Source organism: Gavialis gangeticus, unplaced genomic scaffold, assembly GCF_001723915.1.
Source record: "Gavialis gangeticus isolate Ggan-Ray unplaced genomic scaffold, GavGan_comp1, whole genome shotgun sequence".
NCBI lineage: Eukaryota > Metazoa > Chordata > Crocodylia > Gavialidae > Gavialis > Gavialis gangeticus.
This window is the reverse complement of record NW_017728993.1, coordinates 81749273-81775093: the sequence shown is the minus strand read 5'-3', so window position 1 is coordinate 81775093 and position 25821 is coordinate 81749273. Positions and strand designations below refer to the sequence as shown.

At 41.5% G+C, this 25821-nt stretch overlaps 1 protein-coding gene across 1 annotated transcript in view; it reads right to left on the bottom strand.

Moving 5' to 3' along the window:
* VAV3 (vav guanine nucleotide exchange factor 3) overlaps positions 1 to 25821 on the bottom strand; it is a 398006-nt gene that overhangs the window by 215202 nt on the left and 156983 nt on the right. The window contains exons 3-7 of the mRNA XM_019502081.1: positions 14690 to 14748; positions 10708 to 10773; positions 5326 to 5434; positions 1973 to 2065; positions 1810 to 1878 (exon numbers count right to left, since the gene is read on the bottom strand). Of these exons, the coding sequence (XP_019357626.1) occupies positions 1810 to 1878; positions 1973 to 2065; positions 5326 to 5434; positions 10708 to 10773; positions 14690 to 14748 (396 nt within the window). The remainder of the gene's footprint in view (positions 1 to 1809; positions 1879 to 1972; positions 2066 to 5325; positions 5435 to 10707; positions 10774 to 14689; positions 14749 to 25821) is intronic.

Here is a 25821-nt window from a genome sequence, read left to right as displayed (position 1 = left end):
TTTTTTTTTTTTTTTTTTTTTTTTTTTTTAAGTATGCTGGCCATTTATTAAACCTTTCTTTGGTTGTGAATGCCTGTACACTCACTCACTGTTTGGAGGTCCTGAAAGGCATTTCAAGTGCTTCTGTCCAAAAGCAAAGAAAAGGGAACACAAGACAAAAGAAATTAAGTACTAAAGTTTCAGTTGATTTTTAGTTTACATTCTTCCTCCATCTCTTATCTGTTTCATTAACACTTCTTTGATGGGAGATACAGGATTGACAGATGTCTGAAAACGTAGAGGATGTAAACATGCTAACCAAGCGAAGCATATATGGGAATTAATTACAGCAGACTGTATCTGCAGTCCTGTATACATGTTTTATGGTAGGTTGGCTTTCTATGCTCTGCAAAGACAACCCTTCCTAAGAAAAGTATAGAGATAACAGCTGGAGGAGGACATGAAATGACAGGCTATGTAGATTAGACAGAGTGGGAAGTGAACCAAAGATGAAGAAGTTGAATAGGTCAAACCACATTTGAAGTAGAAGGCAAGGGGAAGGCAGTACTGTATAAGGGTTTCTAGCTCACATAGATACATTGGGAGTAAATGTAAAAATTCAAAATGAACATTTGGTATTTCAATGGCCTATATTACAGGTTGACAACCTATGGCCCAGAGGCCAGAACCTGCCTGCGGAACCACTGATCCGGAACACAGAAGTAGGACTTCAATAGTAAGGGCTTTGGCTATGGGTGCTGAGGCCATGCTGCTGCAGGGAGAAGCACCAACTGCAGGCACTCTCCCTGTGACGCTGGAGACAGACAACAGTGGCAGCAGCTGGGTCTTACCACTCATCCGCCTGCCTCTGACCTGCGTGGGTCATTCCAGCCTGAAGCCGGAAGAGGTTGTCTACCTCTGGCCTAGATAAAGACCTGAGTACTGGGGCAAATATGATGAAACATGGGAATTTTCCTGGGCCAATTAACCTGCTTTAGAATAGTAAGGTGCCAGAAAAGCAGTGCAAAACTGCCCTCACACAAAGAAGTAGGCTGCAGACATTCAGAAGCGCATTTTGAACACTTACAGTTTGCAGCTTTTATCTTTTTGCATGAAAAGAGCTTTGAAATGATGCTTGATGTCTTCACTTAAAAGGATGAGATTTATGATAACACATTTACTGAATTTCTAACCCCCCCAAAAAGCAACTGCCATTTTATTCTGGATTGCAAAGTAAATGGGATTTCCTGAAGTATGTCATTCACATAAGGAACCTCCAAACATTTTATCTAAAAGGGAAATATCCCAGAAACTTTGCACGGAGTTCTCTTTATTGCATCCAATATCAGATTCTGAGTATAAAGATGTAAACTATGTTGATTTAAAATTGCCTTCAGTGACATGTCCAGCTATCAATGAAATCCTGGCTGATATAAAGTTGTATTCATTCATAGTATTCCTGTAAATGAAAGTGCTGTATAAATGTTCTCCACACTGATGGAAAATCCATGAATGATATTCACAAACCCATGAATGATGGTCATTCTTTTCCTATATTAGCCACAAGCCATGATCCATGTCTCTCTATTATACACAGAGAGGATTAAACAGATTCTACGTACTGCACAGTAGCTAAAGTCAGATTCTCAGCTGATTTAACTCCAGAAATAAGGATGTGGTACAAGGTCTTTTCTTTACTAAGATTTACAGTAGCTAGATATTTAAATGCTTTGGAAGATTTTTGCACATTGCTATATCTAGTCTGACTGCACAAAAAAAAACAAAAAACACAAATCTCCTGCTTCTTTCCTTAAGTAAACAATTACTTACAGGAATGTTGATGAAAACCGTATCAAAATCTGATCCCGACAGAAACCTTTTCAGCGGCCCCATGAAAAACTGCAAAGAAAAGGGTACACCTTGACTTGTATTTTCCAGCCTGTTATTTACTATGTAAATAGCTATTCTGCTAGTACAGAGTTGACTGCCTTACCTTCTCTATTGATTCTAAAGTTTCTGTGTATTTCTCTTCAGTTTGTTTTATTTCAGCAAGGCAGCAGGTTCTTACATCATTTTCAGTACATTTCTGCAATTAGAAGCAAGTCAAGTTTAATTTACTCACAGACACCTAGTGGATAACAAACTCATTTATTTGTTTACTACTTAGTGATTAGGACATATTGCTCATTGTAACTTTATCCATGTTGCAGCCTCAAGAGATTGTGACAATTACCCAGGAAATGGTTTTTAAATGTGCAATTAGCTAACAACTTCAAGAGTTTGAACAAAATTTAGTATTAAATAAGCTCTATAAAAAGTTAACATTTAGCTCTAATCAGTTTAGCCCTTCCCACTTAATTTTGAAAATAATATGAAATTAAACTGTAGCTTAGATCCATAATTTGGAGCATGACTATGAAGCATTTATTCACAGTGATGAGCAGTAACTTATAGATGCCATTCATTATGCTCAATGAGATTAAATTAAAGCCAGGGACATGTGAATGGGGAGACAAAGTCTGGGGCAAAAACCTGGTACAAACTACATCTTGGAAGCTGCACGGGAAACAAGTAGGCTGTATATCAAAAAAAGTAAGCATTCTAAAGACATGCCTTGTGGATAAAATGGATGTGCTAGAACTCCATTTTGGTACAGTTTTATCCTGACATTCTCATAAAGATGCTAAGGAAACACTGTTAAGATAAAGCTACTATACAGAGGATGTATAACTGGTTTAATAAACGCACTGAAAAAGTAGTTATCAGTAACTCAAATGGAAAGGAGATATCATATCGGGTTCCAAAGAAAACCCTGGGTTAAGTACTGTTCAATATCCTAATTCCATCCTCCAAGTCATTAAGTGTACATTTAGTGAATCTGTGGATGACACCCTGCAGGATAGATAGCAAGCACTTAAAAAACATTATTAGAATTCAAAATAACCTTAATAAAGTTGAAAAATGCTCTGAAATAAATAGGATGCACTTATCCATGTTTAATGTCAAACTGCTATGCATAGGAGAAAACCAATCAAATCCACAGATATTAAGTGGAGAAAAATTGACTAGGCTGCACTACTACAGAAAAGGATCTGGAGGTTATAGTGGATGGCAAGCTGAATATAAACAAACAGTATAACATTAAGACAAAAATGTTTAACATACTGAGAAGTATTAACATTAATGTTAATGTTATGAAGTCCTGGGAAGCAACTCTTCCACACCATTTATACACCTCAGCTAGAAACTGTTGTTCTGTGTTAGATACCACATTTCAAAAAAATCACAAATTTGATTAGCAGTATAAGAAGCATGTCATATGTGGAGAGTTGGAAGAATTAGGATTATTTAGTCTGAAGAGGAGGAAACTGAAATGGGATTTGACAAGAGTCTTCAGACAAAATCTAAATAAAAATACTCTCATATAAAAATATATATAAAGTATAAATACAAAAATGGCTGTTATAAAGAAGATGGTAATTGTTCTTTGTATCTTCAGGGTACCGGATAAGCAGTAATGGGCATAACTGGCAAGCAGAGAGATGATTTAGGTTGGATAGCAAGAAGATCTTTCTAATTATGTGCAGTTAAGCACTGGAACATATTACCAAGAGAGGCTGTGAGATATCTGTCATTAGAAGTTTTTAAGTGCAGGCTGAGTAAACATTTGCCTGGGATGTCTCAGATAGGAATGATCCTGTCTTGAGCCCAGGCTGAACTAGATCATTGCTAGGGCCCACTATTCTAGTATTAGAGCACAGGAAAAAACCACCCTTGATCCTCTCATTAACAGGCAGAGCTAGGTCACTTGTCAAGTTTACATTACATGTTCACAGCTTTTTGAGCTCAGAACAGCTTCGTTTGCCAAGAGTTAATCTTCTCTTGCAACCAGTCTCTCATTATTGCTCATTAGTCATAATTTTTCTTTCTGTTTTTCCCCCTTGCATAGAACTTCCATACAAAATATGAAGCCATGCATTTCAGGAGATTATTTAAAGCATGTGGACACATGATGGTTAGCTTGAGGTCTGAGCATAATCATTTTCAGAGACATGTATAGTTAATGTCATTGTAGTAGACTCTTTCTTAACCAATGACAACTCCTTGCACTGGAAAAAAATTACAACAATACCTGAAACTTTCCTGGGTTTGAGTTGCATTGAAAAATTGAAATTCAAAGAAGAAATAGCAAGTATTTGAAAATACATTTGAACCAAGTAACTATTCCCAGCTGCAAATAAACTCAAGCTTATTTATGACTATATGATAAAACCACACAAAATCTGCACTTTCAACTAAACAATGGTTTGAGTTTCAAGGAAATTATGCAACTCTTGAGTTATGATAAGACAATTACTGAATTCCTAACCCAAAAAAGAAACAACTGACATATTATTCTGGATTGCAAAGTCTCCAAAAGTACTGAATTCCAAACATTTATTGAATTACTAGACCAATAAACTCAGGTGTTGTATACTTTTGATAAAGATATGAGCAACTACAAACTGAAACTCCTAAGTTTCTCATTACTTTACACACAAGCTGTATTACTTCTAAAATCCTGCATCACATTAGTACCTCTAAGTACAATAATGTGCTAGAAAATAAGGTAAAGATGTTCTTCAAGTAATTTGCTAAGACCTACAGTCCTTTTTGGAGGGCCCAGTATTATGTTAAGTACATGAAATATGGCAGTAATTCTTCCAAAGGAAATATACTTTTGTCACCTCTCGAGGATAATTTTTGGGATCACAGTAAAAGCAGTATCAAAAAATGCAATAGGTACTTGCAACTGGCTGGTTTTATCTCAGAATACAAGGAAAAAACCCTTCAGACCCTTTGAATTTTCACTTTTACAAGTGTTTATACCACTGGAATTCAATGTGGGAAAGCCAAAGGTAAGCACCTACCTTAAATAAACTATTCAATAAAACAACAAATGTAAAGCAATATGAATATATGGTCCTCTCTCTCCTGAAGGAGGATATGCCATGACTACTGAGCACTAAACACTTTTCAGGTCATACAACTTCATTCAAAAGTGTCCTATTTTTTTTTAAAGTAGGATTTAATTTTTCATTGATCTTAAATTTAATTAGCATATCTTAAATTGAAATATACAGATTCAACTGGCATATCTTAATATGTATAATCAACTAAATCTTTTTAAAAACTCTCATTTATTCAATTAGAACTACAATAATTAACCTTTTTCAGTTCTCCATAAGAGAATATTAATTTCATTGTAGGTTGATATTCTTATATTTAAACTAAAATTTCACATACTGCTACTATTTCTTCATGAAAAATCTGAAGTTACTCTAAATAAAAATGGGAAAATCATACAGGTGGATTTGCTGCTTCATCTTTCATTAGGTCTTCATATACTTCCCCCCCTTCATCTTCTCCGTAAACACAGTCATATAATTCTTCATCTTCATCTACACCAGATTCACTGAAAGGCAAAAAAGAAGAGACATTGTAAAAGTTCTGTATATCAAATGGAAATTACAATGCCAACAACAAGAAGGCAGGTTCTTTGAGTAAATCTTTTATTAGACCAACTAAAATAGTTGGAACTGCAGATGCTTGCTCTGCCTGAAGAAGCACGTTTGTACACAAAAGCTTGCAAAGAAGAATTTTTCCAACTATTTTAGTTGGTCTAATAAAAGATATCAGATTTACCCAAAGAATTTTGTCTACCTATGTCCTTAGACCAACACGGCTACAGCCAACACCCTTGAAACAACAGGAAGGAAAATTTACAAAATGGCAGGATTTTTACAAGCAGCCTAAGCGGACAAATCAAACAGAACAAACTGAGTTAGACCAGGAATGGACTATAAAAAAATTAAAAAATTAATCAGTAAGACCCTTAATTTTTAGCTAGACATGTTTAAATCTGACCTTATAAAACTAATGCAAAGTTAAAGAAACAAAACTAACTGAATTAAAGAATGTTAAAAAAGTGAGAGATGTCAACCAAAAAATAAGGCATTGAATAGAGCCAATCAGAATATTTTTACAAAGAAATACAGATTGCCACAATATTTTTATTGGGGAAAGGAAGAGAAAGAAAAGGACAGAAAGAGACTCTCTCTTACACTCAGTAATATAGAAGCAGTCTAGCTACATGGAGCTACATGTTACCATACTTGGATTATTTCCTTTCCCTGATCTAACATATTTAGAACTATTTACTCATTTAGAAATAGTTACTATGGGTGCCTATACATGTGCTCTTTCACATTCTAATTAGAACAAGTCTGCTCTGTGTTCTAGTTGGGGTGCTCCAGCCATAGGCAGATTCATGCATGGGCCAGCTGGGCACAAGCCCAGGGGCCCCTACCAATTTGGAGCCTGGGCCCCAGGATCCTCATCAGCAGGGAAGTGAAAGCCACAGTTTTAAACTCAGCACCCATTTTTGGTGCCAAGTTTCAAACTGCAGCTTTCACATTTGCTTCCCTGGGAGCTAGAAGTGTGGCCCCACCCCAATGGGGCTGGAGGGCGGGGTCAGGGCTGCGGTCGGGCCAGGAGAACCGCACTATGCCTGGAAGAGTGGGGCGGGCCAGGTGGCTCTGCATCTGGAGTGGAGGGAGCCAAGCCGGGCTGGGAGAACCATGCCCTACCTGGGGGGGGCGGGAGGGACACACACGGTTGGGCCAGGCCAGGAGTGCCGCGCTGCACTGCAACGCGCCTTTGCGGGTGGTGACGTTGGGAGGGCCTTGGCATCTATAGCCCCCCACAAATTCATCTTAGCCTGCCTGCAGCCACCCCCCTGCACAGACTTGGTGCAGCACTCCCGGCCTGGCCCAGAGCAGCTCCCTGTAACAGGAGCCAGGTGAGGAGTGAGACTGAGCCACAGGTGGCTCACAGGTGGAGGTGGGAGGGCTGCCTCCATGTGATCAAGAGTGGGGGATGGGGGAGGTCTTGAGAGGGGAAAGTGTGTGTATGGGTCTGTCTGTCTATGTGCATCTGTCTGTGTCTGGGTCTGCATATGGGTCTGTGCACGTCTGTGGTTTGTCTGTGCATGGGTGTGTGTGTCTATGTATGAGTCTGTCTGTGACTCTGTGTGTGTGTCTATGTGCAGAGAGTAAGAGTAGATTGCATATGCCTGTGTGAGTGCCCATGTGTGCATGTCCATGTATGTGTGTACATTCAGCCATAGCAGGGGCAGGGAGCAGGGAGAAAACGTGGGCATGTGCCCCCCAGCCCAGCGGGGTCCACCCAGCCTCCCACATCAGCACTAGGAGGGGAGAGGGCCTCCAATTTTGCATCTGTCCAGGGCCCCAGTACACCTTAATCCACCTCTGGCTCCAGCATAGCCTAATCATCACATGTATAAACCCCCATAGGGAGCTTTATCTAAACCTCATTTGACAGGGTTTGGATAAAGTGCCTCTGCAGCCATGTTTAAATCTGTGGGGGCTTATGCACATGGCGGTGAGAAATTTTAATTAGAGCAGCTCTCTGGGAACCACTCTAATTAAAACGCCCCACTCCAAGTACATGTATAAGCAGCCTATATTTCCATGAGCTGTGCTGTACAGGTAGTTAATGTAGTAAGGGGTGGAAGCCAATATTAGTGTGATTTAATTATTCATATTCCAAATGCCTCTTTGAAAATCTCAGTCAAAATTATAACATAGGAGTAAAATATTTCAATATCTCATTTTTCATCACATGCATACTATTCTGAGTAATTTCTGTGTATGCATGGAAGGTAACAAAGAATAGTAAAAGGAACTTCACTTGGGAATATTTTTAAAAGATGAGGATGAAAAAAGCACCATGATTTTAAAAAGTAAAAAGGCAAAGAAAAATTATTTAAAGCATTCTAAACATGTAGTTCCATGGGGACCATTTAGATTCAGGCCATTAATGTGAATTATTTTTGTAAAATAAACTGCACCAGTTAAGGAAAATCCCAAAGATTTAAGTAACTCACATGGTGATATCTAGAAGTGTTTATATTACTAAATACATATTTCCTTTTAGTTTTTTCTTATTTATATTTTAACAAGCAGCCAGCTATCAAATTTCACCATACAATATGTGCAAAACAATGTAAAGGTATATTCAACCAATTTGAAGTAAATGCTTCGTGGCAAAATTTTTTGGCATATAAACCATTACAGTAATCAAAACAAGGGATATTTTTCTCAAAATAATAGATATTCCTATTTTAGGAACATACTTAGGAACCTTCTTTGCAGAAACTGCAATAGAGCTATATACCATGAGGCCTTTTGTAGGGTGCTGACTATATACCATGAGACATTCTCTTCTTGCTGAAAGCATATTCATCTCCTATTGTATTAGGATTTGATGTTTAATACTGCTATAAAAACAAAATCTGAAAAACCACGTTTTATAGTTCTATAAGGTGTTTCTTATGCCTCTTCTACACGTTACATTTATGCTGTGATTTAACATGTTAACCATGACACAAATTGCAAGAGTGCTACACATGTACCTAATTTAAAGGTGCCATAAAATATTAAACCAGCCATTATGGCTTGTTTGTATAACACTTTTCACTGAAAGTACAACAGATTCTGGTGAGGGTAAAAATCAGCTGACTGTCAGCTCGTGGCACGAACCACACTGGGGTCTTGAACCAGCTCCAATGCAGTCAGAGGCTGGGACCAACCATTATCTGACTGTGGACCCTGGGGCCAAAGTTGACAATCATTTGATTGTTAGCTGGGCCCCAGACCACACTAGCGCTAGTTTGAGATTCCAGTATGGTCCCTGGCCAGAGTAGAAAAATCAGCTCATTGTCAGCCCTGACTCCAGACCTGCAGGCACCCAGCTTTCAACTTGCCAGTGCTCCCCTGAACTGCCGTGTAAGAAGGGCTCAACTGAGATCTGATTCCCGATCCCAAAATCAGGGCTCTTACCATGTACATGGTAAGGAGGCACGACTCATTGTTGGGATCGGGGATCAGATCCCACTGCATCTTGAAATGAACATGTGCCAGAGGTTTTAAACTCACCCATGAGCTATTAACTGTAAACTGGTAACATCAAAATTATAAGAGTATCACAGCTGGAATATCAGTATGTGTTACAAAAATGTTGCTCATTGTAAATAAAAGTCAGCAAAGGTGAGATGAGAGGTTAGTACAACAAACTCCATCTAATGACTAAGTCTATGTTTTTTTGGTATCCAGTTGCTTTATGCCCACATCTCTTTTAAGTGGCTACAGTCATTACTCTAATTAGGTTAAACTAAAGGGGGGGGGGGGCAAAATATGGCCCACAAGCCAGATCTGGCCCACGAGGCCATTCTATCCAGCCCACAGGGCCCCTAAAAAAATTTAGAAAACTAAATACTGATCTGTCCTTGGTTCCTGTAAAAAAAAAATGACAGAAACCAGGGGCAGTAGGACCATGGGGAAGCCCCAGCAGACTGCCGCAACAGCAGGGCCCGCCCAGCCCTGCCGGAAGCTGCAGCAGAGGTTTCAGGCCTGGGACCACGCGAGTGCACCATGCTAGAACCTCAGGTAAGTGGGTGGCAGTGACCCTGGGCACGGAAGGAGCCCAGGGAAAAGCAGCCCCTCCCCCGCCCCGTGCTCCCTGCTGCAGCCACTAGCAGCCCATGCGGGGCTGTCCTGAGCAGGCACAGGCAGCCCCATGCGGGCTGCACATGGCTGTAGCAGGGAGCATGAGTCATTGGGCAGGGGAGAGGTCGCTCGTCCCTGCAATCAGCACCAACTTATTACCTGCTGGTGAGCATGGGGTCAGGGCTGCAAGCTGACCCCCATCTGTACAGCGGGGCTGGGGGGCACTGGAAGTGAGTGGGGCCCACACCGGTGTCCTGGGGCAAGTGCCAGTGGGGCCCAGAGCAGGGCGGTAGGAATACAGGGTCCCAGCTAGCAGGGGCTCTATGGAACCTGGCCAGCTCCCCCCTCTCCCTGCTGGTACAACCCAGCCCAGCTCCACAGATCCCTGCCAGCCTGCACCCCACCAGTGCTGTCCCTGAGATATTGGTCCCAAGATGGTGACCAGGGGGCGGGGATACCCATGAGGCTACCCATGACAGCTTGCCAAAACTGGGTAACCAGCTCTCCACCCAAAATAACTGCCCGCCCCTGAACTAAAACAATTGTTCTACCTTGTGTTTAAGCTTGGACTGTGAGTGCTTTTCTCAGACCTGATGAAGGATACCTGAAGCTCAAATGTTTGTCTCCTATCTTTCCTAGCAATACATGCTGGTCTACTAAGAGATACTGCTTCACCTGACAAATTGCATGTCAATCACTGTGGTGTAAAAAAAATATCTGTGGTAACCTGTAGTTAAGCAAAAGGGCCTGGATGACTAAATCCACAAGGGCAAGTCCACTCAAGATCTACAGACTTCAGTGGGAGTACTTACAGAAATAATGATCTGCACAAGTACAACTGTTTGCAGGATCTGGGCCAAAATTTTAACTGGTTATGTAATTTTTATCAAAACATTCTAATAATACAAACAAATAATTCAAAGTATATTCAAATATTATTTTGCCATCCAACTCCCTTGTGAAACACATATTTTCAGATATATTTAATGTATAAAACTCCCTAAAGGAAGCCTTTTTTTATATAATTGATCCTTCCTTTCTAACCAAATCTTGACCAGATATCTTTTATTTTAAATACATATTTCATCATCTCATTTAAAGAATACTCTACACAGCAGAAAGCTAATACTTTTCAATCTGTTAAAGATTTACAACATACTCTACTAAATCATGAAGGCCTTTGTAGATATCTTCATCATCAACACTTTCTTCTGTAGGGAAAGGCCTGTAGAGACAAAAAGACAGAAGTATGGATTTTACACTACCCAGTCTGGCTACTGATTTGATTCTGAAATTTCAATTTATATTTACATGCTTTTTCAATTAGTGTGTACGTGTGTTTATAATCTCCTTAAAGTAAATTCAACAAATAAGCATGACAAAGTTGTTACAAGTAACAATTAATACAAGTCATTTACAAATTTCCCATGCAAGTATTAAATAATGTGTAGTTAACTAGTAAACCTGAATTTGTACCCAGAAGCCATGAGTTCTGAGACTTGTACAGAATCTTTATATTTGAAACTCAGGATTTCTGGTAGATGGCTTGCAAAGTATTCTCTCATAGGAACCAGGGCTAAGAAGAAGGTGAAGCACAGATGTTCAACCTGCAAGGTAGTAAAATGCAATCTTACAGAAAGTAGACAGATCCTTGCAGAAGACTCTAGGCCAGAAGAATGGACATGACTGATGGGTTGAACTAGGGTAAAAGTTTATTTTGAAGTAATAAACTAAATCCCTGAGGAAAGAGTCTGAAATCCTGGAGCCAAAAATTTTTTCAATGCAAGTTAGCAAAATTTGCCCACAGGTTTACTTTTAGATTAACTCTTCAGAGGGTACTTGCACAGAAATGCAGTTCTTACTGACTCTGAAAAGGATGAGGCTGGAAAGCAGGATCAATGAAAAAGTAGCAGTTGCTATCATCTGCCTATTTTCCTCCACTACCTCCATTTCAGGCTAGAGAGTTGGCCTGAAGAAATAGTATTACTTTTTCCTCTTCAAATGCAGAAGACTCATGTTACTGACATCAGTGGAGGGCATCTGTTCTCTTCAGGGGTGCACCAACAGTGCACCCCTTAAACCGGTTCATGTGTAATGTCTGTCCCCAGCCAGAGGTTATCAAACACTCTGCACAGAATTTAAAATCAAAAGCCCTGGTTACTTGTCCAGTAAAGAAACACAAGGCATCACCAGTAAAATTCATAATAATGTTTGGTTCAGTTAAGGGAAACTTTTCACCTCAGTGATGCCCCATATCTCTAGGTTTTCCATCTACACTACCTGCACTTCAGTCGAGGTTGGCTGGGGGCATAAGGGGAGGGAAATATTAGGAATGAAAACTGTCCCAGTGTATTGAATCCCCCAGGAGCAGATACAGGTTGAAAAAAAACTGACCAAACATATAACTATTCACTGATCTAAAAGCAAAAATAGAGTTAGAGCATAAAAGACAATGGGTTAGATTCGGGTCTGTGGGAGAGAAGTTAAGAAGGGAATGGCCTACTGAGAAACACCTGCTCCAAGGCAACTTCAAACAGGGAGGAGAGGAGCTTACATCACAGCTTCATGCCCTCATCTTAAGAATCTAGAACAACGAGGAAATCCCAGGCAACCTCAGGGACACCACCACGATTGTGACAATCTTCAAGAAAGGAGACAAGTCCAACTGTGGAAACTACAGAGCAATCAGCCTTGCTGTCCACCACAGCAAAGATCATTACAAGAACCCTCATGAACCTTCTCCTTCCACTTGCTGAAGAGCTCCTTCCAGAATCTCAGTGTGGGTGGAGACACAACTGACATGATCTTCACAGCTCGCCAGCTGCAGAAGAAATGCTGGTAACAATATAAGCCTCTCTACATAGCCTTCTTTGACCTCATGAAAGCTTTCAACTCTGTTATCCAGGAAGTGTTACGGAGGATTCTTCTGAAGCACAGATGCCCACCAAAGTGTGTCACTATCCTCTTCCTGTCCATGACTGTATGCAAGTGGTGGTTCTTAGGTCCCTTTGAAGTTAAAACCGGAGTTAAGCAAGACTTCATCATAGCTCCAATACTCTTCTCAATATTTCTTGCTGCGATGCCAAAACTGGCCACCAACAAGCTTCCAGCCAGAGTGGAACTAAACTATTGAATGAATGGAAGCTGTTTAACCTCAGCTGACTAAGCCAAAACCAAGACCTCCCTGACCTCAATCATTTAGCTCCAGTATGCTGATGATGCTGTAGTGCAGGGGTGGGCAAAATGAGGGCCGCATCCAGCCCGCAGGCCGCCAGGCCAGTCTATCCGGCCCATGAAAAAATTTAGGAAATTAATATTGATCTGCCCCTGGCTGCCTGTCATACAGCCCTCTGGCTTGCCAAAACTCAGTAAGCAGCCCTCCGCCCGAAATAATTGCCCGCCCCTAACTTGGAAGCCGACCTTCAGAAAATTGTTGATGTCTTCGTAGAGGCATACAAGAAAATGGGACTGACATTTAACACTCAGAAGACTAAGATCTTCCACCAACAAGCTCCTAATGAACAGTTGCTAGCTCCGGTAATCCAGATTCACAGTGAGACACTGGAGAACACTGATTATTTCCCGTACTTCAGAAACAATCTCTCACAGATGCCTGACACAGACAAAGAAATCCAACATCACCTCAAATGTGCAAGTGTAGCCCTTGGACGCCTGAAGAAATGGGTGTTCAAAGATCGCAACATCAGATCCAAAACCAACCTCACGGTTTATCAAGCAGTCATGATCCCCACCTTGTGAGTCGAGATACGGACAATGTACAGGAGACATGTAAAGTTATTGGAGAAGTACGATCAATGCTGCCTGCAGAAGATCCTCCAAATCCAGCAGGAAGACAAATAAACCAATGTTAGCGCCCTCCTGCAAGCAAACACCATGAGTACTGAGGCAAATATCATCTAACATCAATTTCGTTGGGTCAGCCATGTCATCCAGATGTCAACTGCAGACTCCCGAAGCAAGTTTTATTCTCCGAGCTCAGCCAAGGCATAAGGTCAAGAACAGGGCAGAGAAAGCACTTCAGGGATGGCCCAAGACCATCTTAAAAAAATACAACATCGATGTCAACCCACGGGAGACTATCACACAGGACCGCCTCAAATGGGGGAAGAATCGGCTGCAGGGATCTCAGTACTTTGAAAACTCACAACAACAGGAGATGGGAAAGTGGGAGCAGCAGAAATGGAGTGTCGTGGACCAAATCAAGAATCCAGAGCCACACACCCCACCATGGAAATATACATTCAAGCTGCAATAGAGTCTGTTGATCCTGGATAGGCCTCATCAGCCATCTTCAGACATGCAGGTAAGACAATCATGGAAAACAATCATCCTCAACTGTGAGGGACTGCCTAAGATCACAAGAGGGCAGTCCTCCTCTCAGTGCGTTTGTAACTAGTTTCCCCACTCTGTTATAAGCTCCAGATTTTCCTAAGAAGCCTCTGACAGCCTTCCCAAGTAGCAGCATGAAACTGTCATTATTCTTGACAGTTTAACTACTGCCCTTAGCATCCTAAATAGCAGCAATGAAAAATTGGGCAGATTCTCATCATTTTTGCTCTGCTCCTTCTTAGGAAAGGTGCAACTTACACCAGAGGCATTACAGTTGACTGCTGACTCAGGAAAACACAGAGCATTCAGTTTACATTCAGTTCACATTTGGAAGGTTGTCTTTACAAGCATGAAGCTATGAAAAATAAGTCTGAAAGTGTTACAGTGGAGGACATAGTTTCTACTCAATTTTAAGGACAGTATCCCACTAGCTATTAGTGAATGTTTTTTTCTAGCCCTAAGCACAAATAAATCTACAACAACACAAAATATCTTGTCAACAGGGCTCATAAAATATTAAGGTATAGGCTATCGTTCTCTTTTTGTGTGTGTGTAAATAAGAGCTATAAATAAAAATCCCAAAACAATTTAAGATTTTTAAAGGCATGATTGTTAACTCTACTCAAGAGAATAAAGGAAACCTATATGTAATAAGTAGCACCAAAATAACTGCAATTTTTTTCTACCTCAAAACCTGTATTTTTCAACTGTTTATCATAATACATGTTATTTCATACAAATTAACAATAACCAAAGCAGTCTACAAGTCCATTATAACAGCAACAACATACCTTATTCCTGTAGTTAATGCAATAGGAGTGCGGGAAAGTTTTGAGAGTGTTTCTATGACCTACAAAGAATGGAAGAGAAAATATGTTTATAGTTGGAGATGAGAAACTAGGCCATATTTTGTTCTCCTTTTCAATTTTGTAATAAATTTGTGCTTAGTTTATACCACATATCATAAATAAATACTGTGCAAAGCACTGCATGCCCTCAACTCGCGTGGAATTATATAGGCATTGAGGATGTTCACCATTTCACAGGTTTGCATCCCAAGTGTTCTTTGTTTTGGTGTGGATTTTTTAGTAGTAGGTTAGGAAGAGCAAGATGCCTCTGATTTACAAGTTTTAATAGGTTCAAAAAAAGAATGCAATTAAATAAGTTTTCAGAACAACATTCAAATAGTCAAAAAGCTATGTATAGAAAAACTGTTCAGAAAAATCTATTAAATGCATTCCATTTGCAATGAGACATGAATGTGACATTAATCAGATTTTAATCCTATAGACTGCCACAAAAGGTTTTCTTCCAAGAGAGAAAGACTGAGAAAAAAAAATCATTCATGTTTTTTATTCATTGACCAGAAGAGGGAGCCATATGATAAATCATAAGCAGAAACACATTTTTAGGAATAAAATAAATGAGTCAGAAGCACATATAGTCTCAGCTACTCTCTAGAAAATGTCTAAGTACTTGGCGTTTCATTCTAAGAAGAAACTTCACGTGGGTATACTAGGGCAGGGGTTTCCAACCTTTTTGGATCAGTGTACCCCTGGCAGCCAGACGCAGAGCAGGGGAGGTGGGGCGGTGCACAGCCAGATGCGGAGTGAGGCATGCGAGGGGTGGGGTACATGAGGCCAGACACAGAGCGGGGTTGTGGGGTAGCACACAGCCAAACGTGGAGCAGTGGCAGGCACTGTGTGAGAGCTTTCCCTGCCCTCTGCATCTGGCTGGGCAGGCAGCACGGGATGGCGTGTGGCAGCACTCTGTCCCTGCCTGCCTGCACGTACCCCATAGGCCCTTCGCAAGTACCCCGAGGGGTTCGCGCACCCCTGGTTGACAACCCCTATACTAGGACATTCAATAAGAAGATAGGCAAGAGAAGGAACCTTAATCTGGTAGCATATGTAAAAACTGTTCTGCATTCATTTGTGATACAAGGCCAATTTATACTTTGCTCACAACTGGAAGCATGTTCTGCATTATAAATAATTTGTGCTACTTTGCACCTCAATTGCCCAAAAGATTGGCAATTAATATTCCAGGAAAAAAGGGCCTTACAGACCTAACGGTTACAATTTCAGTGGAACCAGAGCTACATCCAGGCTATATTAAACTAGACTTATGTTACACATAAAAGCTTTCTTTTGACACGTGAAATAAAAGGGGGGAAACCAGGGCTGGGGAAAGGAGGTACCCAAGGGTCTGCAGCCCATGATGTGCAATCTCCCTCAGTCTAGAACCTGGACAACCCTGAAATAGGAGATAGCATACTTGTAGTTAAGCTGCTCTTATTAAAAGAGCAAACTATCAAACACAAAGAGAGCCATACATTATCTCAGTTTACACAAATAGATTTATCCAATTACATAGACTACAGGCAACTACATTGCTGGTCATTATACTCAGCCCAACTCCAGCCTATCCACATATTTAATTTTCACGAACAATGTAGAAAGTGTTAGCAGTAGACCTGGGCAAGAAAAATAATTCTTTTCAAAGAACAGACTACTCCAAGAAAGGAAATAAAGTCCTCACAGTGTGTCTGGTGGGTTACTACAGAGCTGTGGATCCTGGTGGCCCTGGAAGCCTCGAGTTTAAGGCAGTCCACTTGCTGGCTGCCCTCAAGTCATGGGATCTGGAAGATGCAGGGGCCCATGAGCCCTACAAAGCCAGGGGCTTGGTAGGTAAGACTTGTGAAGTTACAAGCGTGAAACCCCTGCATCAGCCTGCCAGCAGCTAGGGAGCAAAGCAATTTAAGCTTTCAGCCACCAAGGAGCTGGGAAAGCTACTGGGAAGAGAAAGGAATTTCATATCAAGAAATTTACAAATTCTAATAAAAGTTTTATCACAGTTTTTCTGACCAACACTAGTTTCAATACTTGCTATACGCATTGTCTGATTTTACTAGATCTCATGCTATACCAGTTAAGTCAGTTTGTTGAGTCAGAAGCCACAATGAGAAAATCTGCACTCTGCAGGTAAGGCTTTGTCATGTTTCTCTTCCCTTGCATTCTTGTATTTAAGAGGAATTATATAGTTTATTTATCTCAAACTATGGAATCTTTTAAGACCCTATATCCTTCTTTCATACTGGATGATTTAAATACTTCATCCCATTAGACCACATTCACAAGAAGCTGCATTGCACAATTTAGCTAAGGACATCAACACAAACAAGTGGGCAGTCAGGCAAAGACTTACAAAATGGCAGGTGCTTCACAATAAATTGCCTATGTACATGCTCTTACCCCTCAGTATGTACAAGCTCTTGGCCTTCAAGAGCTAATATTTGCTACTAGTATAGGGTAAGAGTGTACACATAGGAAGTGACCACAGAAAAGTTGAGACATTGCAAATCCCTGCTGTCCTTCACCTTCCAGTAACTTTTTGCATGTCTATGTCAAAGGGTTTCGGGGTCTTGATTCCAGATGCTAACTTACAAAATTTAAGATCCTTGGGGCAAGGAATTGTTTGTACAATTCCCAACATGAACAGATGTATATCCATGAATGAGGGTTACTAGAGGGTTACTGGATGGTGGATTTACACAAACTTTTAGATATCACACAGGCCTTTGAGAAAGGAGCAGATACAGCAGACCCAAGTAACAAATGGACAAGCACTTGAGAAACTCAAGAAAATTAAGAGAAAACTCTACTCTTACAGCGTATCTAAGTGATCTATACAGTGCTTTTAAGTGATCTATATAGTGATATTAAGTCTTGGGGACAGAAGTGATGCTCCTCCACAGAAGTACACTTCATTGTCAAAGCCATTATGAAAGCACACAGCACTTCTAGAAGATAACATCCAAGTTTTTCAGTACATGATCAATTTATGCAAAACAGGGTGATACATTTAAAAATAAAACACTACACAAGGAAACACATTCCTTGTGTACACTAATCTCTGGTGGATGATGTACTCCTAATCTCTGGTGGATGATGTACTCCTGATTCATTTGTTTCAAGCAGAGTTGGCAAGAGCAATGAGCATTAACTTATTTCATCCAGTACTCCAACAGTGGATTTTTTTTTTTTTTTAACTTAGCATTTATTTTTATTCCAAACGACTTGCAACTGCCACACACGCACACACACATATATTAAGCAGCTGTTTATTAGCAGATTAACAGAAGCTAATTCACTGTAATTTATAAGTACTCTTGTGCCCTCTAATTAAATATTGTTTTTAAATTTCCTGAAACAATATTCCTCAGTATATCACATCTGATATTTCTGCACATGCAGTAGCCCACTACAGGAAGAATTTTGTTTCTCTTCCACAGTGGAGATTTCTCCTAGTTTGTTACACTGGGGCTTTTTATTTTCTTTTTCATTTGCTTTTCTGTCTTTTTATCTCTCTCAGAACAGTTGACCTGAAAGCCCCATATTTCAAATGCAGCCTTAAAACTAGCCTTTTAAAATCTTTTTTGCACTGATATTTTGGAGGAGGCATAAAAATAAGTATTGCAATGTAATATAGAAGCCACATCCGTCCCCTAAACAGGCAACGGCCTCCATCTATAGATGTGTCTAGCCACTTATAATTTATCTAGGTTAATTTTCATTTTATAATCTGAGCAAGTGAATGTTTTGTTACTGTATTTTTCCTGCATATAAACAGACCCCAGAATATGATGCATACATAATTTTTGAAAGGCAAAATGAAGAAAAAAAAGCTTTTTCCAAAGAGATGGGTGCACAGAGCACGAACAGAACCTAATCCTCAGTTGATCCACCCTCCCTTTCCTGCTTAACTGAAACTGAAACTAGCTGCTACCGAAGGCTGGTCTCCACAGGCGAATCTATGATTTTGAAAAGACCTAAGAGTCACCAAAGCTGTGAAACACGAGAAGAGAGACCAGGAGCAGCTAGCACACAGCAAAACTGCTCCAAGAAAGGTTATCTCGATTAGTGGAATATCAAGAAGTTTAAAAAGGAGAGATGATCATTAACACCTCTGGAGTGAAGAACAATGAGCCATTAAGTCAACTGACTCCCTAAGCTGCCTGAACAGAAATACAACAGCTACTGCACTGTGGAACAGGAATCAAAGCAGGATGCTTCTGTCCCAGTGAGAAAAAACCTTTCCCACTTAATACACACAACCACCAGTCTTTGGGGACTGATTTGGAGGGAAATGGTACATGTTGTATATGAGAAAATATTGTAATTTTGACCCCTAACTTTGGATTTAATCCAGCAAATGCTTACTGTAAAGTTGTGCTTGTTACTGTGGGTAGCACCTCAGATGCATAAAACTAGGCAGTGTATCAGTTCTTTTTGGCTAACTACATAAACAGCAAGCTACCCAATATGTCAGCTGGTCATTAGTTCTGACCAAAAGCACGCTAATTATGTTACAGGTTGGAATGAATATAAAAACCTTCCCTCTGAGATAGATTTTCTACGTACTGCAACAACCATTCATGTACCTGAAAAAGATTACACCAGCCACTAGAATACTTTTGGCCTCATTACAGGCTGAACTCCTTTGAAAGTCTGGAAAACTACTCTGGGGAATATCTGCAAGTGTCCCCTTTGACTGCACTCAAGCACGCTGGAGACAGCAAGCTTGAGAACAGCAGCAGGCACACCCTGAGGGATAGCTCCTCTGCCTCATCGCCAGGTTTGGCATGTACAGGTGTGGGTGAGTGGGATGTGCTCACGAGTAGAGTTCCTTAGGTCATTGTGGAAACAGTGCAGATATACCCAGAGTGACCCGAGGCCTCCTCCAAGGGATTTCAAACCATCCTAATCACTCACGTAGTCTCCTACACAGTCTATTTTCAGCTAGTATCTTTGTCCTCCCCCTATTCTTTCCCACTCATAGCTCTATTGTGTCACCCTTCCTGTTTAATTTGTATTTGAAGATGTTATGGGGTGAAAGGATCCTCTCTACTCAGGTTGACATGTCAGTTCCATCAGCTCCCTTCAGTACATTCGAAAGATTTATTCAATGTCAGTATAAGATCTGTGTGCACCTGGATGACAGCTAGCTGGCTGAGACTCAACCATGTAAAAATCAAGATGACGTCTCGGCCAGAAGAAATGGCAGAGTTAGTATGTGCTCTGTGCTCTTGGCTCAGCTGACGATTTCTCACTTGTACTTGCCAAGGATATAGCATTTTTTGTTTTGTCAGCAAACCTTTATTTCATATGTACAGAACTTACTTACATTGGGATATATAAACTTCTGTCAATATAAATTTTGTGGCATGATTGGTAGGCTGAAATCAATCTCTTTGTGGACTGAATCTTGCCCATGGGCCAAAGGTTCTTGACCTCTGACTTAAAGAATTGATTTCTCATGTGGCAGTACCTGAAGGACACTGAGAATCTTCAACTGATGAAGATGATCAGAACAAGATGGCCTGTTTAGTATGCAATAGTTGAGTCAAGAGCACATTACTCTGAAACCTGAATAGACTTCTAGTTGGTTTCTTAATGAAAGGTACAGGTAAAACACAACTAGAGCCCTAACTGGTTTTAGACACTGAGCAAGTAATAGAGAATCTGGATAAAGGGCCACCTTTCATCTCATGTTGCATCACACACTGGAAATCAGATAAAGTACATAAGTACCTTTCAACTCCTTGGTTTAAAACCAGACAAGCAAGCAGCAAATGACTCTTACTAGAAAATGTTCGCCTCTTGGGCCAAGATACATTACATTTCAAGGGAAAACTGTGCATTTAGTCTATATTGCCAGGGTTTTCCTAAGGATGATTGTTGAAATTTATATATCCTGCTATTCTGTGCATACAAAATAAAAGTGTGCAGACGCACCAAACCAGAGATGCTCAACCTTTTGGCTCTGCAGGCCAGATGAGGAGGATGGGACTGGTCCACAGGCTGGATCAGACAACACCTGCTCCAAGGGCCACAAACCACCACTGCCCAGTTTCACATGCCACAATCAAAGCCCCAGAGGACCCACACTACCTCTGCCCAGTCCCACATTCCAGGATCAGTGTCCAGGAGCCCCGCAATGCTTCCACCTGATCTCACATGCCAGGATAAAACTCTGGGCCCCATACCACACTGCAACTTCATGTGCCGAGATGAGGCCCAATTACACCCAACATGCCCTATCTAGCGCACAGGGTCATGATCCTGCAGGAAGCCCTGCAGGCTGAATGACAGGGTGCCACAGATAGGATCTGCGCTGCAAGCCGGAGATTGAGGACTAGTTCTCTAAACAATTACAGAGCAGCTGACACATGGTCATTCCCTTTCCTTCCCCCCACCCAAGTTTTTAACTTGCAAAATTTGCTTCCTGCCCATTTCCTCGATTGTTATTAATAGATTCTGAAGGCTCTACTCAGTATACAGCCTTGGATCTCAGCTCAGCTACATCCATTCTCCCTTTCCCTGTCTTCCACCCAGGGAGAAGAATGGGCAATTCAAATATGTTATACTGAATTGTGGATTAAGCTAGAACAGTTTTATATGGTAGGAAGACAGCTTTTGGGGATGGGCAAAAATTCTTTGGATGTACATTAATGTCTAGAGTTTTGGAGAGATGCTTGTTTAATTGAAATACCTAAATAAAATGAAGATCATAGTATACAAAGACACACACATTCTACCGATACGTGGACTTATGACCCTTGTCAAAATAGCATAAAAGTGACTTATAAGCATAAAAGCAGATGTTGCCACTTACACTTGCACACTAAATAAGATGTTTCCATTTGCAAGGAGCTGGAAAAACAAAAGGGAAACCACCTCATTTGCCCCACTCAGAATTATGCACCTTTAAAAAACAATACCAAATTCAGAACATGTATATTCTTGGCTGATTCACACTTTAAAAATTATGTTACCTTTAGCTGCTCTGAGGAAAATAGCTAAAGTTCCCCATAAATCGAGTGGGTCAAAATGTATCTATCTGACACAGATGATACATGTGTGTCTTTTGGTAATTGATTCATTGACTTCTAGACCCAAGGTCATCTCCAGGAAGTGTTGCATTTACATTTGAATCCCTAATTTAGCTGACAGATGTGAAAAATGACATGGAGCCAGACAACTCTATAGTGATTACACAGCTGCTGATGTCAAGAGCACATTATTCCAGCAAAGGTTGCCATGAACTCATGCTGAAAATTCTCACCATCTGCCTTCCCCTGATAATAAGACAATATTCTTTGTGACTTCTACCTACTTTTCTAATTAAAGCATAACCCTCTGGGAATGGGAAAAGAGATGAGTGACCTAGGAAAACACAGCAGAGATATGGTGATCATAACAGCAGATCTTCAGTGTGATGCAAGAACCTGACACCTCTAACTAGACAAATAAAGCCAAATTACAAAAAAGAGTCATGAAAATGTGGCAGCAAATAACAAGATTAATGACGTGCCACAACAACTTTCATCCCATACTTAAAAGTTGGTATCATTCAACTTGATACCGAACAGAGTCATCAATATTTGATTAATAAATAATACCTTGCCATGATTAACTCTGTAAAGCCTTCTATCCTCCTTCAGAACTTCCAAATGAAGAAAAAGGCTGCATAAACAAATCTTTTTTGGTCCCCATTTTACAGAAGGGTAAAGCAAAACACACTAAATTAAGGCCAGGTACAGACATTACATATAAATCAGTAAAAGTGACTGAAAACTGTTCTAAACCCTTAACAGTACAAAAGTTCAGTGCACATACACCAATTTAAAAATGGTAGAACCCAGTCTAAGATAGACCTTGATGGATGTAGTATCAGAGTTAAGTGATTTAGGTTAGACCAGCTGTACTTCTGTACCAGCTCTCCTGCCAACTGAAGTTAGGTTGCAGTCCCCTGGCATGCCAGGCAGGCCCCTGCTATCTCCTGCTCATGGCACAGCACACCAGCCTCAGCTGTGCTTGCCTACTCCACCCACATGGACTCTCAGAAAGCCAGCCACAGGCAAAGGGGCAGGGCTGGGGGCCACACCAGCTGTCAGTGGCGGCAACATAGGAGGGGCCAGCCCAGGCCCCAGCCTGAGCCATCATAGCTAGGGGCAAGGACACTGCATGATGGGGGCTTCCCTCCCCCCCTGCCAACTTTCCAGCCAGGCTGGTCAGCATGGCTTCCCTCTTTAGCTTTGCCCCCCATGAGAAGCCAGCTTCAACGGCAGGGGGGAGGGGGGAGGAACCAAAGCGCCTGCCACATGGGCCTGGCTCCCCCAGAATTGAGCCAGTACAGTGTGGGGGAGGGTCCCATGCAGCAGGGCCCTCCATTTCCTCTCCCGCCATCTCTGACAGCTGGCCACTTGCAGAGGGACAGGGCTGAAGAGCAGAGATGTGTTGGACAGCCAGGCTGGGCAGCAAGGGGGAAGGAAGACCCTGCCACTCAGCCTCCCCCCGCAAAGCTGTGGCTTGGGGCAAGGGGGGCAGGTCCACCCAGTGGTGCCTCTGTCCACCCCCTCCCACTGCTGCTACTGACAGCCAGCTGCTGGCAGTGGGGCAGGGCTAGGGAGCAGGGTCTTGCTGGCCAATCAGGTGTGGCTGGCTAGGTTTGGAATTCTCCAGCAGCCTGCTGGGAGGCATGCAGGAGTACCCCCAACCTGCTGGCCTGGCCAGTGCAGGCAGCCTGTGTGCCACCCACCCCACCAATGGGCAAAGATGTTCTGTTCATTCCCAGCTTAACCTAGAGCTCTTAAAGCATGAAACTTAAACGGCTTCCACCTCAGGCTTTTTGAATGTCTGTACTTAACCTCACTGAAAGATTCAAGATCAGATAACAATTTGTTGCAACTGTACGAACAGAACCCCTGACTGGCATCATTGGTTCACGGAGTAGATAAATGAAAGGTCTGGGTTTTTTTTAAGTGTAGTTGCAAGCATGTTACAGCTGCTAACACTTTGTATACTTCGCATAATTCCATTTTCAATTTAGCCTTATTGTCTCTCTTTGATTTTGCTAGCTTTTGATTTTGTTTTCATTTACTGTTTAATTAAAACAAGACATGTAAGTAGATTATGCATAGTCTCCTAATAATAAACTTTCTTTAAAGAAATTCCAATCACTTTTGGACAAACTTTAAAGAAGTCATAAACTGTTTCTGGATGCAGGTCATATTTTAATTCATTCAAATAAAATAATGAACACCAGAGCTAAGTACAGGCAGTCAAAAAGCGTGAGGCTGAACCAATTCAATCTTTGCAGCTTAGTCTAAGCTGCATAGATTGTGCTGATAAGCAAACAAACAGACGCTCACTTTTGATTCCAGAAATGCAGCCACATGCCTGCAGTGGCTCAGCCCAGAAGTTGGAGGGTGCTAGAGCACACCTCCCTGCTTGGCTGAAGCAAACAGCTTGGGCCAAGGGTAGCCCGCCCAACCTGCAAGGGGGAGGGATTTGCGGGGAAGATGCAAAGCATCGTAAGCTGCTGGGGGACTATGAGTGAACTGGAATCTGGAGGGGATCAGGGACAGAAGTTCAATAAACTGATTTAAACTAAATCAGTTAAAAAGTCTATTGCTACATCCACCCAGGTTTACCTTAAATCAGTTTTGGCCATTTTGAAAGTGGTTTACATGCACTGAACTTCTGTTGCGTTACGGATTTGAACCTGTTCCCAATCACTTATATTAGTCCAGGTGCAGAGAATTGATAGCACCACTACTGAGGATGCCTATGCTCTTGAACTTGTAAATTTATTTTCTGCATGGATGACTGTCAATTTGTAGTGGGCTTCTTTTCTTGGTGGTATCTGCCTAAAGGTGTGGACAGATGAATGAGTTATACTGACTTACAGGATGGGGAGAACAACTTGGTGCACATCAGCTGCTATGCAGTAGCGGTTTCATACATCTTCTACCCCAGAGTAAGTGAAAACTAAGTCACAGTAACTAAGCCATGTTTCTTCAGGAGGAAGTTTGAATACTGCTTACCATAGGGTCAGAACAGATGCACTAAACAATCACAGAGCAACTGATATATGGTCATTCCCTCCCCTTCCTCCCACCCAACTTTTTAACTTGTGTAATTTGTTATCTGTTCATTCCCTCCTCAGCATATAGCCTCAGACCTCTACTCAACTACACCCATTCTCCCCTTCCCTGACTTATGTCTGAAACACACATGGAGAACAATGGGCAAGTATTCTTAGTTCTCCTAAAACTACTAGTAAGAAAGAAATAAAATAGTGTGGTCCAGGGCGACTTTGCAGAGAAATTATAAACTGTAGCTTGGGTCCAGGAATAAGTGACTGACAAAAAGCTTCATTCAAATCTGGATAAAGCCTGAGACCAAGTGCCGAAGGCCATGGTACAGAAGGCTAATGTAAAGCTGTTGTTGAAACAGGTGTTTTTTGGTAATCTATCTGTGATTCCTTTACAAATCTGACTCCAGCATTCAGTTGCAAAAGATTCTTTAGAGTCACTGCTGTGTGAGCTAGAAGAAAAGATTTCTCAACCTAAGCTATTACTTTAATTCAAGTACACACAGACATTCAGGGAGGTTATGGGGAGGTTAGATCAAGTTAAAAATGGCCACCTGATGTAAGGTAAGTCAAGCTAGGAAGGGGAGAGGGGTGATTGGAGAGAAGGTTTGGAGGGATCATGGGAGTAGGAGGCATCTATAAGAGGGCTTGGGGGCATCCGGCAGCAGGCAGAGTCCACAGGGGAATTGAGGGGCCTAGCACGGTCTGGAGGGGGATCAGGGGGCAAAAAGAATCCACAGGGGAATTGGGGGATCTGGGAGGGCTTGGCAGGGATCAGGAGGGCTCACAGGGGAGCTTTAGGGGATGGTGGGGCTCCTCCCTGGGACCAGAGGCTATTTTTAGCCCCCAACCTCCCTCGTCCTCAGATGAACAACCTCTCTGCAACAAACCAAATTCCTTTGATCCTACCTCCCCTTCCTCCCTGACTTACTTCCTCAACTCCTGACCAGCACCCAAAATGATTTAAGGGGTGGGAAAATTT